Source organism: Leucopleurus acutus (genome assembly GCF_964270905.1).
Source record: "Leucopleurus acutus genome assembly, chromosome: 10".
In the NCBI taxonomy this organism is placed as follows: domain Eukaryota; kingdom Metazoa; phylum Chordata; class Mammalia; order Artiodactyla; family Delphinidae; genus Leucopleurus; species Leucopleurus acutus.
Genome location: NC_139153.1, coordinates 64,607,714 through 64,623,384, shown reverse-complemented (window position 1 = coordinate 64,623,384; position 15,671 = coordinate 64,607,714). Strand labels below are relative to the sequence as shown.

Genomic DNA, 15,671 nt, shown 5'->3' with positions numbered 1-15,671 from the left:
GATGGGGCCCCTATCGGGGAGGGGTTGTGCGCGTGTAGGTGGGGGGCACAAGGGGCCGAATGTCTGGAGTGGGAAGCGGGCAGAAGTCTCCTCCAGGACTTCCCAGTAAAGGAAGGGGACCGGGAGGGAAGAGAAGAGGAAGGGGCAGAGCGATCCCCATTGAGGGGAGGGGATGAGAGGGATACGGGGGAAAAGAGACCGTGATGGGCGTCTGTCTCCTCCAGCTTGAACTGGGGCTCCCGGACTTGGGCTGCAACTGCCAGGGGGTGGCCTCTTTCTGGGACAAGGCAGCAGTGGGTCCCCTCGCCCCCTCCCCCAGTTCCCCCCTACTTCCCTGTCCTCGCCTTCAGTCCGTGGCCAGTCCTTATGTGGGCTCCAGAGTCGATTAGCGCGGACCCCCTCCCCTTCCTCCTCCTCCTCCCAGCCCCCTCCCTCCCTTCTGCTCTCCTCCAGCCCCTTTCATCGGCTGGCCCATTCCCCTAATCCTGGCCCCCTCCCCTAATCCCCCCCATCCGACCCCCGGCCGGCTGCAGCTATTGTAAGGTGGAGAGAAAGGGGAGGGGGGGACTCAGAGAAAGGAGAGGGGTGGGGGAGGGCCACCTGTTCCAAGACCCCCTCCCAAGGATAGACTGGATACTACGATGGGGCCATGAACAAATCACCCTTGGGGACCATAAGGACCCAGGGAATTGGGGGAGGGGACTGGGGCTGCAGGATCAGTGGAAGGGGGTGGGGCAGAGAGCCCCTCCCTCCAAAAGACCCAGAGTGTCACGCACACACAGTGACACACACTCTCTCCTCTCATACCCGGCGGCGGGGGTTGCCCTGGGAGACCAGGCAGTGAAAGGGAACAATCCTTCGCGAAAGGGAAAGGAGGGGGAGGTGGCGAAGGGTCTGAGGACTTGGACACAAGAAGAACCGGAGGTGGCAGGGAAGAGGATTTGGAATTTATTAGGGTCACAAGCACCCCTGCCTCCCATATTCAGCATTCCTGAGCCATACACTGCCACCCCTTTTGTAGCCTGGGAACTCTGAGTCCTCATCAGCAGGAGGCCCGGCAGAGTGGTGGGATAGTGAGCAGAGTCCGGGGTCCTTGAGGCAGTTACATGAAAAGACCTCCTGGGAGGGGCAGAAACATTTGGACAGATGTATAGGTGGAGACAAATGGGCTGGGGGGGAGGCATCCACTTCTGTCCTTGGCCTATGGGAACTTCTGCCCTTCCCTCAGTGGCTCCAGACTCCCCTCATTTGCTTTCTGGGTTCCACTTCTCTGCCCTCTTCCTCCCCCTGATGGCCTCATACCAGTGACTTCCACTGACGCCCCTGTGATGTATCCACTGTCTTCAGATGCCAAGAACGCGACCACATCTGCCACATCTACGGGAATGGTGGGGAGAGGGCAGAATCCTACTCACTCTCACAGACCCAAAGTAGCCTCCTACCAGAATCATCCCTCCCCCAACCACCAATCCTGGTGAGACCCTCTCAGATACCACAGACCTCGGGATCTCTTCATTCAGGCCCCCTCTGCACTCAGTGCTCACCCTCAGGGTCCCCCATATGTCCCACTGGGATCATTCCAGTCACCTGTAAGGAAACACTCGTGTGAGTGAAGGTTTTTTTCATGTTTTTTTTTTTTTTTTGTAGACCGAGTCTGTGACTCTGAATATGCCCCTCACTGGGCCCAGCATCCTCTCTCTGAAGCCCGGAGAGGTTGGCTCTCTGAATGAATTCTGCCCTCCACCCACAGTCTCCTACCTTGTCCAGTACTTTCTGTGGCACTTTCTGTGTCATGGGTGTTTTAATGAACCCTGGGAGGACAGAGTTACAGCGGATCCCATGTCTGTGGAAAGGAGAGTGGCTGCTGACTCCAGAGAGGACTGAACACTGACCCTCCCTCAGACCTTCCACATGGCCCCAGGTGTCTGACCAACCGTCCAAGCTCCCGGGCTGCAGTCTGGGTCAGCCCAACCACTCCAGCCTTCGATGCTGCGTAGTTTGTCTGTCCCACGTTCCCCACCTTTGGGTGAGCCAGAGATTGGGGTTAAGTTGGGAGTCCTAAGGAGGGGCTCTCCTCTCTGTGCCCACTTGGCTGGCTGACCTCGTCCCAACTCAACCTGACCTTCCCTACGATGCTACTGATGTTGATGATGGAGCCAGGACAGCCACTGGACACCAGGGCTTGGGCTGCAGCCTGAGTGACTAGAAAGATGCCCTGGGGGTGGGGAGAGAAAGTAACAAGGCAGAAAGGATCAGCAGGGGTGACACTCCTCCAACTCCCTCCCCAGGCTAGAGGGCCCAGAAGTCATGGGTTCAGAGATCACCACCTTGAGGTTGACAGCTATGACTTTGTCCCAGTCATCCTCAGACATGTGGAGCAGAAACTCATCCCTGGTGATGCCCGCACAGGACACAACGACAGATGGCGGGCGAGAAAAGCAGGCCTATGTAAGGGGTAGGTTACACACCAAAAAACCTTGTAGAGCCGAGGGCACTGGAGGCAACGTTAGGGCTTTAAAGGGGGCGACGTCGTCTCGCTTTTTCACCTGCACTTGATCCAGCAGGCGCCTGACGGCCCCGGCCTCGGACACGTCAGCCTGGAAGGCTGCGTGGGCCCCGCGGGGTGCCCCCTCGTGGCTCCCCGGCCCTCCCAGCAGCCGCACCGTCTCCCGTGCCGCTGCCCCGTCCAGGTCGCAAGCGGCCACAGTGGCCCCCTCAGCGGCCAGGCGCACACCTACTGCTCGGCCGATGCCACTACCAGCACCTGAGATGGGAGAGAACACGCGGGAGGCGGGGGAGGGAGAAGTGGGCAGGGATCAGAGGTCAACAGGGCGCAAAGTTAGTAAAATTCGGACCACAGGCCACAGCGGTTGTAGAGTCCGAGGGCGCGCCCCGACGTCACTCTAGCACACCAACCCACCCTGGGAGAGGACACCCCACCCCCCCAACCTGTGACCATAGCCAGCGCGAAGCGAAGCCGGAGCTGAGACGTCATGGCGGGTGGCGAGTGGGCGGGCCCCCAGCACTGAGCCAATCCGAGCGCAGAGGGGGCGCGGCGAGAGCAAAGCCGGACCAATCGAAGACCCGCCAGCGTTAGGCCACTGGCGGCCACCCGCGCAGGCAGACCTCCAACTGCGGGGGCGTGGCCAGACACCAAAGCTTGGGGGCCAGTGGAGCCGGGAGAAGAGGGGCCCCCATTCCCCCCAAAAAGGACAAAGACTGCGCGTGGAGCGGAAGATCCAAGGATTTTATTTCCGGTCACCACCCCTCCTTCCCCATTCAAACAGTGATATAAAAAAATACAAACAAAAGAAAAATCAGGCCATGAGAGTAGCAACTAGCCCCCCTCCCCCCCAATCACTCCCAAATCAGGACACACGATTGATGTTTATCCCCGACTCCTGCTACCCACTTCAGGGCTCTGGTCTTCCCTGGAGTTTCCACCAACCGGTGGGAGAGAGGGAGGTGGACCCTGGAGAAGCCAGTGTGTCGCAGCTTGGTCCTCTGTGAATAGGTGGGGTGGGGGATATGGGGTAGGCTGCCGTGACTCCTCTCTCTTCCAGCCTTCTTCATGGCCCCACTTAGTCCCCAAACCCAACAACATGGTCAGCACATGCCCAACACTATGGTCCCCCTGGGCTGTCATTCTCACCTCTGCAGCCCCTGTAAGACTGCCAAATCTTGATAGCTTTCAAGACAAAGTTGCCACCTCCCTAGGATACAACTCCCTCCTTTGGCAGATGTCCCAGGCCAGGGCCCCCAACTTCCACAGACCCCTGACCTGGAGGGTTTAGAGGCTAGAGGTTTGGGGCTGGGGTGGGGCTGGTTTACCCCACCTCTCACTCAAGGTGGGCAATCAGCACCATCATGAAAACTCCCCCCAGCAGCCCCAGCACCTCCAGAAGTGATTGCAATGGTGATGCCTCCCTCAACAGCTCAGGCAACACTGACACTGTTGCTACATAGATAAAGCCACCTGCAGTGAATGGCAGAACCCAGCCAGGACCTGTGCCACCTGCAACTTCACTGCCCACTGCCCCTCCTTCAGTTAGGAGGGCACAGGCTGTGCCTGCCAGTGCCCCTATTGCCGTCAGTAGTTGTAGACGCATCGCCTGGTGGGCAGAAAAGAGAGAGAGAGGCACTCACCAACATCTAAAGGTTATCAGTGGTTTAGATGTGGCTGGAGGGGTATAAGCGTACATGGATAAGATGCATGTCTTTAGAAACTAAATAGTAAGGCAAAAAGAAGGGGATCTAGAATAGACACTTTCTGAAAAATCTTCGATCAAAAAGGTCCTTTCCACAGACCTTCTGACTCAATAGGTCAGGGTCAGGGGCATGGTGTGAAAGACCCCCATAAAACATTCAGATGGCTATGGACCACAGTTCAAGAACTACTGAGCTATAAGACAAAGAAACAGAACTTCTTCCCCCTCATTTCTAGAGGATCTGTTGTTAACAATACAGGCATACCTCGGAGATATTGTGAGTTCAGTCCCAGGGCATCACAATAAAGCAAGTCACATGAATTTTTTTGGTTTCCCAATGCATATATTTACACTATCCTGTAAGTGTGCAGTAGCATTATGCCTACACTGTACGTAGCTTAGTTAAAAAATACTCTACCGAGGGCTTCCCTGGTGGCGCAGTGGTTGAGAGTCCGCCTGCCGATGCAGGGGACGCAGGTTCGTGCCCCGGTCTGGGAAGATCCCACACGCCTCGGAGCGGCTGGGCCCGTGGGCCATGGCCGCTGGGCCTGCGCGTCTGGAGCCTGTGCTCCGCAACGGGAGGGGCCGTGGCGGTGAGAGGCCCGCGTACCACACACACAAAAAATACTCTACTGATAAAAAATGCTAACCATCACGTAAGCCTTCAACAAGTTGCAATCTTTTTGCTATAGTAACATCAGAGATCACTGATCACAGATCAACGTAACAAGTATGATAATAACTAACTTTGAAATGTTTCAAGAATTACTCAAATTGTGACACAGACATGAAATAAACAAGTGTTGTTGGAAAAATTGTATCCATAGACTTGCTGAAGCAGGGTTGCTATAAATTTGTAAAAAACGCAGTATCTGCTAAGTGTAATAAAGGAGTGCAATAAAACGAGGTATACCTGTAGTACAACTTGTTCGGAACTAACGGGTGGCAGTCTGGGTTTGGGGTGGGTTAGCGGGGGATAAAAGGCTTGAGGCAACCATGTTTGGTGCACACCATCACCAACCTGCTTTTTGCTGCAGCCAGACTGGACCAAGATGGCAAAGTCTCCAACTTCATGGGGCACTTCATGTAGCAGAACAGTCATTGTGGTCAGGATCCCCAGTCCCCGACCCCCTCGAAATGAAGCACCAATGGCCAGACCATCCGTGAAGTTGTGTGCCAGGTCAGCAGCCAGATTCAGGTACCCCGATACACGTAGGTCTTTTACAGGAGAAAAGGAAGATTAAACGATTAGAGGTATTCATCACCCCTAGTCTCAGCCCTGATCAGCCCCCCAGAGACCACTTCACATCCAGCCTCAGTATTTTCCAGACACCTGTGATCACCCACAGTGCTGTTCCACGTGATTCATGATGATGCCCCTTGCCCAAGCGTATGCAACACTGGCCCTCACCTGAACCTGCTTTTTCCTCTTCAGAGTTCTGAGGTTTCACTGGCCTGTCTTTGGGCCTTGTGCTCCCTCCTCTGCTTTTCCTCGACCCCCCTGCTTCCTTTTCTTCTTCCTCTGAGCTCTGTTTCTCCTTTGAAGGACGCCCTGAGGGAAGAAAGGAGTTGGTAAGAGTGGAGAACAGAGATTTGCCAATATGTCCTCATAAGGGTAGTCTTCTCCCACCTAAGAACCATAAAATGAGCAGATTCAGAGATGGCAAGGTGGCTTTCAGGAAAGTTGTTCCTGGGCTCACCCTGTCTTCCATATGTGTGACCGTGAGCGTGTCCATGTCCATGTCCATGTCCTCCTTTCACATGTCTAACAAATTTCTCCACCACGAGAAAGGCGACAATTCCACTGAGGACCCACAGTCCCACAGACAGAATGGGGCCCTGTCCTAGGAATGGATACATTGAGACATTAAGGGAGATTTTGATTTCAGACTCTTCCTCCCCAAGCACAAGAGAAGAATAGGGAGGCACAGAGCTTCCCCTGCACCCCAACCCCACGTCTTCACCTGCCCCTTCCTCACCACTGTGGGAATGTCCATGTCCAGGCTGCTCCAGAGGGTGGTGAGAATGAGGTTCTGGAGGAAGGGAGAGACAAAGCCAGATGAGGAAATACCCCAACCAAGGGGTGTGTATTTGGGAGAATATTGGAAGGTCAGGGATCACAAAGGGGAAAGAACCCTCTTGTCCAAAGCATGAAATACATTAAGATTTAAGGTAGAAGCTAGAGATCACTTACCCAGAGCATGAGGGATGAGGTGCAGGAAGGCATCTCCCAAGAGCCCACCCGAAGCAAAACTCAGCAAGATCTGGAGCAGAGAGCGGTGCCGAGGGGAGTTTGACTCCACGGGGATAAGGAAGAGGACGAAAAATGGAGCTGCAGAGATCAGCACTGTGGCCCCCAGTGCCTGGCGAGGGAGAGTCAGGGGTCAAGTGGTGTGGGGTTTCCCAACAATCCTGAACCAGTCCCCCTCTGCCCCATCCCCGGGGGACTTACATAGGCCCAGAGAGTGACAGTGTCCAGGTTCTGTTTGATGCCTGGAGCCCCAGACTCCTCATAGATTGCATGGCTGTGCTCATGATCATGTTCATGTCCATGTCCTCGGTGGTAGACGCTCTCATGAGAGTGGCCATGACTATGGCCATGGTGCAAATCCTCATGCGAATGTCCATGGTCGTGACCGTGGGTATGCCCATGCCAGATGCTCTCATGAGTGTGGCCAGGGGCATGGCTGTGTCCATGGTGGAAATCCTCATGTGAGTGCCTGTGGCTGTGGCCCTGGAAGTCCTCGTGCAGGTCTTCGTACAGGTCGCCATGACCCCCGTGTCCGGCCACTAGCAGCCCGAAGGCCGCCCAGGTCAGCAGTCCCACGGCCACCCAGTGGGGGGCCCCCAGGCCTCTGGCCATCACGCTGACCAGAGGGACAGAGATAGTGACTCCTCTTGACCCTCAACTCTATACCTATGCGGGGTCTGCTCTACTCCGTTCGCGCCCTCCGTCCACTTCTATGGGCTGCTTCCCCATTCCATCCTGTCCCCACCCACATTGTTCCCAAGACTCGTTTTCTTTATCCGGAACCCCATCCCTGATGCCCCCAGGACACCGCTCTAGGCTTTGATCCTCCACTATATGGACTCTCTGCGCCCTCGTCTCTATGACCCACTAAATGAAGAAAAAGGCCTGAAAAGGACGGTAGGGAAAAACAGGGAATTCTCACCGGCTCCGGGATCCTCTCCTTTCCCGGTTTGCTCGGACGTGGCAGTCCCGCCTCTAGCTCCCGCGAGAACAGGGAGTTCCGTTCTACCTTGGTCCCAGTACCTTTACCAATATGGCGGCACTCCGGTAGTGGTGAAGCCGTCTAGCCCTGGCGCGCATGCGCGGGTGTGGAGGTTATTTGAGGGGACGCTGGGCTAGGCGGGTTAACAGGCGGGAGGAGACCGCCTCCTCCGTTTCCAACCAGACGAGGAGGCGGGAACTAGCGCGGAGACTTCCCGTCTATACCAAGATGGCTGCCACATCGGCGCTGTCATTTTGCTACAGCGCAGAGCGAAGCGCTTAATTCGACCCGGTTAAGGCCAGAGACTTTTTCTCTGGGGCTTCCTCGTGCTCAGCTAGTCCAACGATCAATCCTTGGGAACCCCTGGTACCTCTTCGGTATTCCTACACTCAGCCAGGAATCATGTCTTGGGCTGCTCGCCCGCCCTTCCTCCCCCAGCGGCATGCCGCAGGGCAGTGTGGGCCGGTGGGGGTGCGAAAAGAAATGCATTGTGGGGTCGCGTCCCGGTGGCGGCGGCGACGGCCCTGGCTGGATCCCGCAGCAGCGGCGGCGGCGGCGGCGGCGGTGGCAGCCGGAGAACAACAAACCCCGGAGCCGGAGCCGGGGGAGGCTGGACGGGACGGGATGGGCGACAGCGGGCGGGGTGAGTGACCTAGCGGACAGACCGGCAAGCCAGTGACCGCGTTATCAGCAACCCCTTCCCCCCCCCTCCCCTGGTGTTCTTTCCCAGGCGCTCCCGCCCCCTTGTTTGTAAACACGCGTCCCCTCCCTCCCGAGGGCCTTAGTGCCCTCCCCCCGGGGCGGGGCGGGGAGGGGGAGCTTCCGCTCTCCTAGCGGTGGCCACTCGAGGCCCTGCACTATGGAGGTCCAAGGCGTGGGACACTAGTCCTCGAGACTGAGGACTCTGGACGTTTGAAGGCAAATTCTGTGTCCTAGGAGGGGTCTCTTCTGCCTATCTCTTTTCCCTGCACGTTCTGGCTACGAGCTGGGAGTGGATGGGCTGACTGGTCCACCCCACGTGCTGCCCCACCCACACGAGATGCGTCTGGCTTGGGGTGACCAAATGCATTGTTTGGAATTTGCCTCACCCGAACGATCCTCCTCTGTCAGCCCCCTTCTCTCACCACGATTAGGAGTTAAGCCGTTGTTTGACAGCAGGGTGCCTCTGGACTTGGGAAGGGGTGGGGTGAGGTGGGGGCGCGGTGGGGGGATCAGAGAGAGAATTAAAGGCTCCGGTTGGATGATCGAAGACTCATTTTCTCTTTTTGTCTCTTCTGTCTGTGTGTGTCTGTGCCTGTGTGTACCCCTCACCAGACTCCCGAAGCCCAGACAGTTCCTCTCCAAATCCCCTTCCCCAGGGGGCCGCTCCCCCTTCTCCTCCGGGGCCACCCTTACCCCCTTCAGCAGCTGCATCCCTTGGAGGCTCTGGGGCTCCACCCCCACCCCCGATGCCACCCCCGCCACTGGGCTCCCCCTTCCCGGTCATCAGCTCTTCTATGGGGTCCCCTGGTCTGCCCCCTCCAGCTCCCCCAGGATTCTCCGGGCCTGTCAGCAGTCCCCAGGTGAGAGGTTGTGACCCACTTACTGCCTCTCCATTTTCATTTCCTTGTTTTCCTGGTGACCTAGATCCTTGTGTGAACTTCCCCATGGCTCACTGACCTTCCAGGCCTGTGGTCCTTGTGTGACCCCTGGCATTTCTTGAGGTGACTGAGCTTTCAGTGCACGCCTCCTCCCCAACCCTGTAAAAGAACCCAGCTATTCTTGATGTCCCTTTCATATATCAGTGATTTTTTGCCCTTTTGGTTCCATCTACTCTTCTGAAATACAAGCCCTTCAGGGCCACTGTGTTGCACAATTTCAGGGGGACCTTTATGTCTCATCTCTTCGGGGTTGTACTCCAGGGGTGGCCCTTCCCGGGCACTGCAGTGTAAATAATGTCCTTTGTAACGTGCAATGCAGGGCCCTGCCTAGGTGGTAGGGAATGATGTCCCTCCCCTCTGAGAGATTATCCTTCCCAATGAGTCTCCCTGTGACTTCCCTATTTCCCCCAACCCAGATTAACTCAACAGTGTCGCTCCCTGGGGGTGGGTCTGGCCCCCCTGAAGATGTGAAGCCACCAGTCTTAGGGGTCCGGGGCCTGCACTGTCCACCCCCTCCAGGTGGCCCTGGGGCTGGCAAACGGCTATGTGCAATCTGCGGGGACCGAAGCTCAGGTATGGGGCTCAGAGGACCAGCAGAGAGGAAGAGAGCGTGTACCATTTACCATCACCTGTGGGATTCCCAGGGGCTCTTGAGGTTTGGTTAGAGCAAGTGAGCTGGGGGAGGCCTGATGAGAGTTAAGGACCCTGCAGCTCAGATTTGGTGTGGGGGGGTGGTCAGAGGGAAGAGGGGGCTGGCATAGGGTTTTCAAACTGTGAGAAGAGTGGGACTGGATCATGCCTCATGTCCTGGTTCCCCATCTCTCTCTTTGGCAAACACAGAGCAGACTTCAACTAAATTTGCTGGGGGGAGGTGGGCAAGAGTCCTAGTGGCACAGGGTCTACCTGCAGTCTTACTGCTCTTCCTGTCCCCTCGCAGGCAAACACTACGGGGTTTACAGCTGTGAGGGCTGCAAAGGCTTCTTCAAGCGCACCATCCGTAAGGACCTGACCTACTCATGCCGGGACAACAAGGACTGCACGGTGGACAAGCGCCAGCGGAACCGCTGTCAGTACTGCCGCTATCAGAAGTGCCTGGCCACCGGCATGAAGAGGGAGGGTAAGAGCCTGCCCTACCCAGGCCTCCCAGTCTACCCTGTGGGAGGAGGGGGAGGGAAGACTGCAGGGACTATACCTCTTAGGAAGGCTGGACTCCTCTCTCTCCTCCAGAGGGCGATATTTGATTCCCTCTCCCCTGCTCATCAGCCCTCCTCTCTGGTACCTTGACCTGGTGCCTTGAGTTTCCTTCTTAATGGTTCTGCTTCTGTGGCCTCTGCCCCTCTGACCCCTCCCTGGTCTGGTGCTAGGGTAGGATAAGTTTTCCTTCCCCATGATGGGATTCTCTAGCTCCCCTTCTCTAACCTGAGTAATTCTTCCTCATTTTGACCAAGTGCTTCCACTCTGGTCTCCATCTCCCTATTATCTGTGTTCTCTCCTCCAAACTCTGAGACTCTACCCTCTTAAGCTGCAGCCTTTACTGAAGACCTCAGGGCTGCTGCTTCTTCTTTTTTTTTATATCTCTATCTTTTCTTCTTAAGCTTGATTGTGGAATTCTGAGAGAGATACTTTAGGGAGTATATGTTGGTCACATCCCTCATTTTAGAGAAGATGAGCCTGAAGCCTGGCTTTCCCAAGGTCATGCAACAAAAGAGTGGCAGGTCTTGGATCAGAAGCCACACCTCTGAAGACCCAGGCCAGTGCTCCTTTTCCTGCTTTTTTGTTGAGTCAGAAGAGCACCAGATTTGCCATCAGGCACGCTTACATTTGGACATACGACTTGCCATGTATTGTGTGAACTTGGGCAAGCTGTTTAATGAACTGCCCCTAAATCGTTATTTTTAAAAATGGGGTCAAGAGCTCACAGGGTCGTTATGATACTTGAGTGAACGTGGAAGTGTGCTTGGCACGTTTCCTAGTATATAGTAGGCTCTCAGTTTAAATGCTAGCTTTCTCCGTAATTCCTTTACCCACCCTTTTACTTCTTCTGGGTTTATTTATCTGTTCTTTTATAAGTCCTGCTTCTGGACTGCCACAAATCTGCCATGGTTTCCAGTGACTTCCCCAATTTCTATAAATATCTCCTAAGGGCCATGAGACCCTGATAAGACCCTAAGGACATTTTGGAATCTCCTCATGGCTGGCTGCTGACTTTCTACTTTTTTCTCCTTCCTCCTTCTCCTTCAGCGGTTCAGGAGGAGCGTCAGCGGGGGAAGGACAAGGATGGGGATGGGGAGGGGGCTGGGGGAGCCCCCGAGGAGATGCCCGTGGACAGGATCCTGGAGGCAGAGCTTGCTGTGGAGCAGAAGAGTGACCAGGGCGTTGAGGGTCCTGGGGGAACGGCGGGTAGCGGCAGCAGCGTGAGTGCTGGGGTCAATCTACTCTTCTTCCTGATGGGGGTGGGGAGGCGGGAGTCTAGGTCTGTTCTACCTCCCCCTCCCCTCCCTTCCCCTCACAACCCATCTAACACTGCCGGGGACCGGAAGTGCCGCCAAACAAGGTCTCTTAGACATCTGAGGTAGGCGTGATAGCATCCTCCGTCCCCACTCCCAAAACAATCCACTCACAGAACCACAGGCAAGTCCCAAATTAATAACTGTTTTCCTGAATGCTAGAAGAGGAGGAATTGGTTCAGATGGGGCTTGAAGAGAGACTACAAATAAAGAGGGGGTGTCAAAAGCCTCTTATAGGGTTGGGGGGGCTCCCAGTGCACTTCCAAACCTTCTATAACTCTCACCCCTCCTCCCCTGCAGCCAAACGATCCTGTGACTAACATCTGCCAGGCAGCTGACAAACAGCTCTTCACACTTGTTGAGTGGGCAAAGAGGATCCCACACTTTTCCTCCTTGCCTCTGGATGACCAGGTCATACTGCTACGGGCAGGTCAGTGACCTTGGACTCCTTGAATCTCTTGTCATTTGACCCCTCTTGGACCTCCTGACCTTCAGGGACCCCAGCGGCCTTACCTTGCATACTCAGAGAGCCAGTCTCATTGACCTCGCCACCCCTTCTCTTCCCCTGATGTGCTTTCAATCCCATGGCCTGATCCCTGGCTCGTCACCCTTGCCGCCTCCCACCCCCAGGCTGGAATGAGCTCCTCATTGCCTCCTTCTCTCACCGATCCATCGATGTCCGAGACGGCATCCTCCTCGCCACAGGTCTTCACGTGCACCGCAACTCAGCCCATTCCGCAGGCGTGGGAGCCATCTTTGATCGGTCAGTGGCCCTCGGCTGGGCTGGCCTGTCGGTCGAGGGGGTGGGGCTATAGGCTGGTCCGTGTCCAAGGCTGGCTGAGCTGTGACCTTTGAGTGACCTGCAGGTCCCTCTCCAGGGTGCTGACAGAGCTAGTGTCCAAAATGCGTGACATGAGGATGGACAAGACAGAACTTGGCTGCCTGAGGGCAATCATTCTGTTCAATCCAGGTAAGAGGAGGATTACCCCCGTCTCTCAAGACCAAGGCAGCCTTGGAGCCTCCTCTTCTTCGGAGACTCCTAAGTTACCCAGCTATCCCCCTCAACCTAGAAATCTCACAGCTGACAAAGAAGAACCCACATCTGCTGATAACATTCCCTTTGCAACCCCATCCCTCAAACCCATTGTGCCCTGCTTCCCTTGCCAGGCATCTGGTGAAGGGCGTGTAGGTGGGGCCCAAAAGGGACATCGTGTGGGCCACACCTCCACATTTGTCCTGATTTGATTTGCCCTCCTTCCTCTTCCTCCTCTCTTCCCTGCCATCCCAGATGCCAAGGGCCTCTCCAACCCCAGCGAGGTAGAGGTCCTGCGGGAGAAAGTGTACGCGTCCCTGGAGACCTATTGCAAACAGAAGTACCCTGAGCAGCAGGGCCGGTGAGAAGGCGCTGTGGGGCTGAGGGGCTGTGGGAACCGAGGCTCCTGCTGGGGTGGGGGTAGTGCCATGTGGCTCTAGCTCTCACTCCATGTCTCCCATTCCCTCCTCAGGTTTGCCAAGCTGCTCTTGCGTCTTCCTGCTCTCAGGTCCATAGGCCTTAAGTGTCTAGAGCATCTGTTTTTCTTCAAGCTCATTGGCGACACCCCCATCGACACCTTCCTCATGGAGATGCTTGAGGCTCCCCACCAGCTGGCCTGAGCCCACACCCAGACGTGGTGTTCCTCATGCTTGAGGAGGGCACATGGGCAAGGGACTCTGAGCCTTGGGGCAGGGTGGGGAGGGACCATGTTCCTAGAATCTTGGTGGGGTGAGGAGCATAGGGCAGAACCGAGACCTCCAACGGGGGGTCCCTAAACCCTGCAAGGGTTTGCTTGGCATCCCAAGTCAGAGGGGACCCCAGACCACTTTGAGGGCTGGACCTCTCCCTTCAGTGGCCTTGAGTCTCTGAATTTGTCTGGCTCCGCCATGATCTGGGGGTGCTTTCTTACCCCTGGCCTGGAACGGCCTCTCCTTCCCCCAGCACAGAGCACTGGCCTTGCTCCCAGGACCTGGCTTCCTTCTCGTCTTGCTTCACTTAGCCCCCCATCTGAAGAATGGAAATGGGAACTCCCGCAGAGATGGATATTGGGGGGCAGGCCCCCCAAACGGATGGACATGGGAGTAAGGCTCTGACAGGCCTTCCTCCAACCAAGCCTGGCAGATGGGGGCTTCTCTGGAATAAGGAGGGGCCCTGTCGCTGTCCCATGTCCAGAGCCCCCTCTCACGCTTCACCTTCTGCCGTCAGACTGAAAAAGAAAAAGGTGGTGGTGGCTAAGGGGCGGGTGGAGATGTAGGAACCCATGTGCTATTTTTAATTTTCTCTGAGGATAGAGACTTGCAGTTAGACTCAAAGAAGTACTGTACTTTCCCAGGTTGACTAAGAAATGCCAGTGGTGGAGGTGGTGTTCGGGAAAGGCAGGGCCCTGAGGTGGTCTGCGGGGCTGGCTCTTCAGCACTGGCCTTCCCAGCCCCCTCCCCCACTCTTCCCGTGTGGCTTGGGGAAGGGGCCTGGGCTGTGAGGGCGGGGTGGGGGGAAGTGGCTTGGTGAGTAGTCCTCAGACCCTTCCCCTCCCAGCTCTCCCCCCAGCCCAGGGCACACACCTTGTAGGCTGGGGACACAGGCTCCTGGCCTCAGAACTGAGGGGAGATGGCCCGCCTGCAGAGATGGGGTGCTGGGGCTGCATGATTTTTGCCCTGCGGCTCTTCTCTCCGGGGTTCCCTTAGCCTCTCTTTCACGCACATAAAATCGCTTTCAAATTAAAATCGCTGTTTTCTGGACTGAGGTGACTGTATGGGGGGTGGGGGCAGCGCCGCACCGGGCCGCGTGTGGGAGGGTATCCGGTCGGGAGCTCCGGACCGGCTCCCTGGACGCCGCCGCCGCCGCCTAAGTTCCCTGGGGCCTCGGAGGCGGGCGCAGGGTGGGGGACACAAGGCGCGCTTTGTCGCGGAGGTGGGGGGAGAGGGTGTGCCAGCCTGGGGGCGGGGCCGGCCGGAGGGATGGGGGCGCTGACTCTCAAAGGCGCCTTGTTCGCGGGCGCCCTCCCCAGCGCCAGCGGGCGGCGGCGCCTCGGCTCGCTCCGGGCTTCCCTCCGGCCGCGCCGCGGGCTCCGGGCAGACCCGGCGCCGTGCCCGCTCGTGGGGGCGCACTGGGCGCCGAGCGCCGCGGCTTACTCCTGTGTTGCCCGCCTGGAGGCGGCTTCGTCCCCGAGTGACCCCGTTTCCCGTACTCTGCCAACCAGTGTCGGCGGCCCCCCGCGCCCCCGCCTCTCCACTGGGTGCCTTTCCACCTGGGCTCCCGGGCGCCGTTACGTCGTCCCCCTACTTCCATCCCTTGGGACCTGATTAGCCTGTGTGTGGGTCTGTCCAGTCTCTGGCCTCCCCCCTAACGGCCCTCCCGCCTCGCCCCCCACCCCCGCTCCCCGCGGCCGTCGGTTGCAGGTCCCCAGTCGCTATCTATAGCCGTGTCTATAAATATCGTGCCCCGGGCCAGGCTCTGTAATTACAGAGGGCGGGCCGGGCCGAGGGGAAATAATTATGGAGACCCGATGGGGTGAGGGGAGGTAGCGACCCCCAGGCCCGCCTCTCCCCTCCCACTGTGCTGTAAATCCCGCCCCAGACTCTGCTGAAAGGGGGCTCTGGGCCCCCAAGGGGGAGTAACGAGGAGGGGTGTTGTGACTGGACGTCTGGCCCCCCCCAAAGAAAGAGACTGGGGAAGAGATATTGGGGTTCCCGAAAAGAGAATCCTAAGGTACAGGCCACTGAGTCTCTGCGAGAAGCAGAGGAGAGCAGTCCGAGGGTCAGCGAGGGAGGGTTCCCACTCGCACCCCCACACCAGGTGGAGATCGGGGGTGGGGTTTCCCTCGGTGGCTGTGGGCGGGCGGCTGGAGGCAGGGGCTGGGCCGGGGGCGGGAGCGGGGTGGGGGCTCTGGGCTGCCGGGGTGGCCGGGGACACACAGGAGCGGCGGCCACCGAGGAGGGAGCAGCGCTGGAGCCCCGACGGCGCCTCGCTGCATGGAGCTGGGTCACTGAGAGCTTTCGCCACCTGGCAGCCTCCGACTTCCCCGGGACCCCGGCGTGCGAGCCTGCTCG

At 57.4% G+C, this 15,671-nt stretch overlaps 4 protein-coding genes across 5 annotated transcripts in view; 1 reads left to right on the top strand and 3 right to left on the bottom strand.

Annotated features, from left to right (window-relative positions):
• RPS18 (ribosomal protein S18) overlaps positions 1-15,671 on the bottom strand; it is a 148,655-nt gene that overhangs the window by 48,383 nt on the left and 84,601 nt on the right. The gene's annotated exons all lie outside the window — the stretch shown is intronic.
• On the bottom strand, positions 942-3,018 carry HSD17B8 (hydroxysteroid 17-beta dehydrogenase 8). Its single transcript, XM_082848160.1, has 9 exons — positions 2,950-3,018; positions 2,547-2,764; positions 2,328-2,444; positions 2,123-2,215; positions 1,935-2,020; positions 1,759-1,843; positions 1,545-1,587; positions 1,303-1,377; positions 942-1,119 (listed from the first exon to the last, which is right to left on the bottom strand). Exons 1-9 carry the CDS (start codon positions 2,993-2,995, stop codon positions 1,103-1,105), a joined length of 780 nt encoding a protein of 259 aa, XP_082704286.1. The 5' UTR covers positions 2,996-3,018; the 3' UTR covers positions 942-1,102.
• Positions 3,121-7,462, bottom strand: SLC39A7 (solute carrier family 39 member 7). The gene is made up of 8 exons (XM_082848076.1): positions 7,382-7,462; positions 6,661-7,075; positions 6,403-6,571; positions 6,188-6,241; positions 5,909-6,052; positions 5,620-5,760; positions 5,230-5,426; positions 3,121-4,112 (listed from the first exon to the last, which is right to left on the bottom strand). The coding sequence occupies exons 2-8, from the start codon at positions 7,069-7,071 to the stop codon at positions 3,840-3,842; spliced, it is 1,389 nt and encodes a 462-aa protein (XP_082704202.1). The 5' UTR covers positions 7,072-7,075; positions 7,382-7,462; the 3' UTR covers positions 3,121-3,839.
• Positions 7,753-13,315, top strand: RXRB (retinoid X receptor beta). 2 transcript variants are annotated; one of them, XM_082847923.1, is made up of 10 exons: positions 7,753-8,084; positions 8,756-9,003; positions 9,498-9,654; positions 10,019-10,198; positions 11,323-11,495; positions 11,889-12,018; positions 12,219-12,351; positions 12,467-12,558; positions 12,877-12,982; positions 13,094-13,315. In XM_082847923.1, exons 1-10 carry the CDS (start codon positions 7,844-7,846, stop codon positions 13,239-13,241), a joined length of 1,608 nt encoding a protein of 535 aa, XP_082704049.1. In that variant the 5' UTR covers positions 7,753-7,843; the 3' UTR covers positions 13,242-13,315. The 2 variants fall into 2 exon arrangements, with proteins under 2 accessions (XP_082704049.1, XP_082704048.1); XM_082847922.1 differs by having other exon boundaries at positions 12,455-12,558.

What these genes read in the sequence shown, in the direction of transcription:
- HSD17B8 (XM_082848160.1), bottom strand. Translation starts at nt 2,995, where the DNA reads ATGACGTCTCAGCTCCGGCTTCGCTTCGCGCTGGCTATGGTCACAG. An exon ending in CGCGCTGGCTATGGTCACAG is followed by an intron (nt 2,765 to 2,949) that starts GTTGGGGGGGTG and finishes CTCCCATCTCAG; the next exon opens with GTGCTGGTAGTGGCATCGGC. An exon ending in GCAGCCCGGGAGCTTGGACG is followed by an intron (nt 1,844 to 1,934) that starts GTTGGTCAGACA and finishes TCCTTTCCACAG; the next exon opens with ACATGGGATCCGCTGTAACT.
- SLC39A7 (XM_082848076.1), bottom strand. Translation starts at nt 7,071, where the DNA reads ATGGCCAGAGGCCTGGGGGCCCCCCACTGGGTGGCCGTGGGACTGCTG. An exon ending in ACATGGACATTCCCACAGTG is followed by an intron (nt 6,053 to 6,187) that starts GTGAGGAAGGGG and finishes ATCCATTCCTAG; the next exon opens with GACAGGGCCCCATTCTGTCT. An exon ending in TCACACATATGGAAGACAGG is followed by an intron (nt 5,761 to 5,908) that starts GTGAGCCCAGGA and finishes TTCTTCCCTCAG; the next exon opens with GGCGTCCTTCAAAGGAGAAA.
- RXRB (XM_082847922.1), top strand. Translation starts at nt 7,844, where the DNA reads ATGTCTTGGGCTGCTCGCCCGCCCTTCCTCCCCCAGCGGCATGCCGCA. An exon ending in GGCCTGTCAGCAGTCCCCAG is followed by an intron (nt 9,004 to 9,497) that starts GTGAGAGGTTGT and finishes CCCCCAACCCAG; the next exon opens with ATTAACTCAACAGTGTCGCT. An exon ending in CACCGGCATGAAGAGGGAGG is followed by an intron (nt 10,199 to 11,322) that starts GTAAGAGCCTGC and finishes CTTCTCCTTCAG; the next exon opens with CGGTTCAGGAGGAGCGTCAG.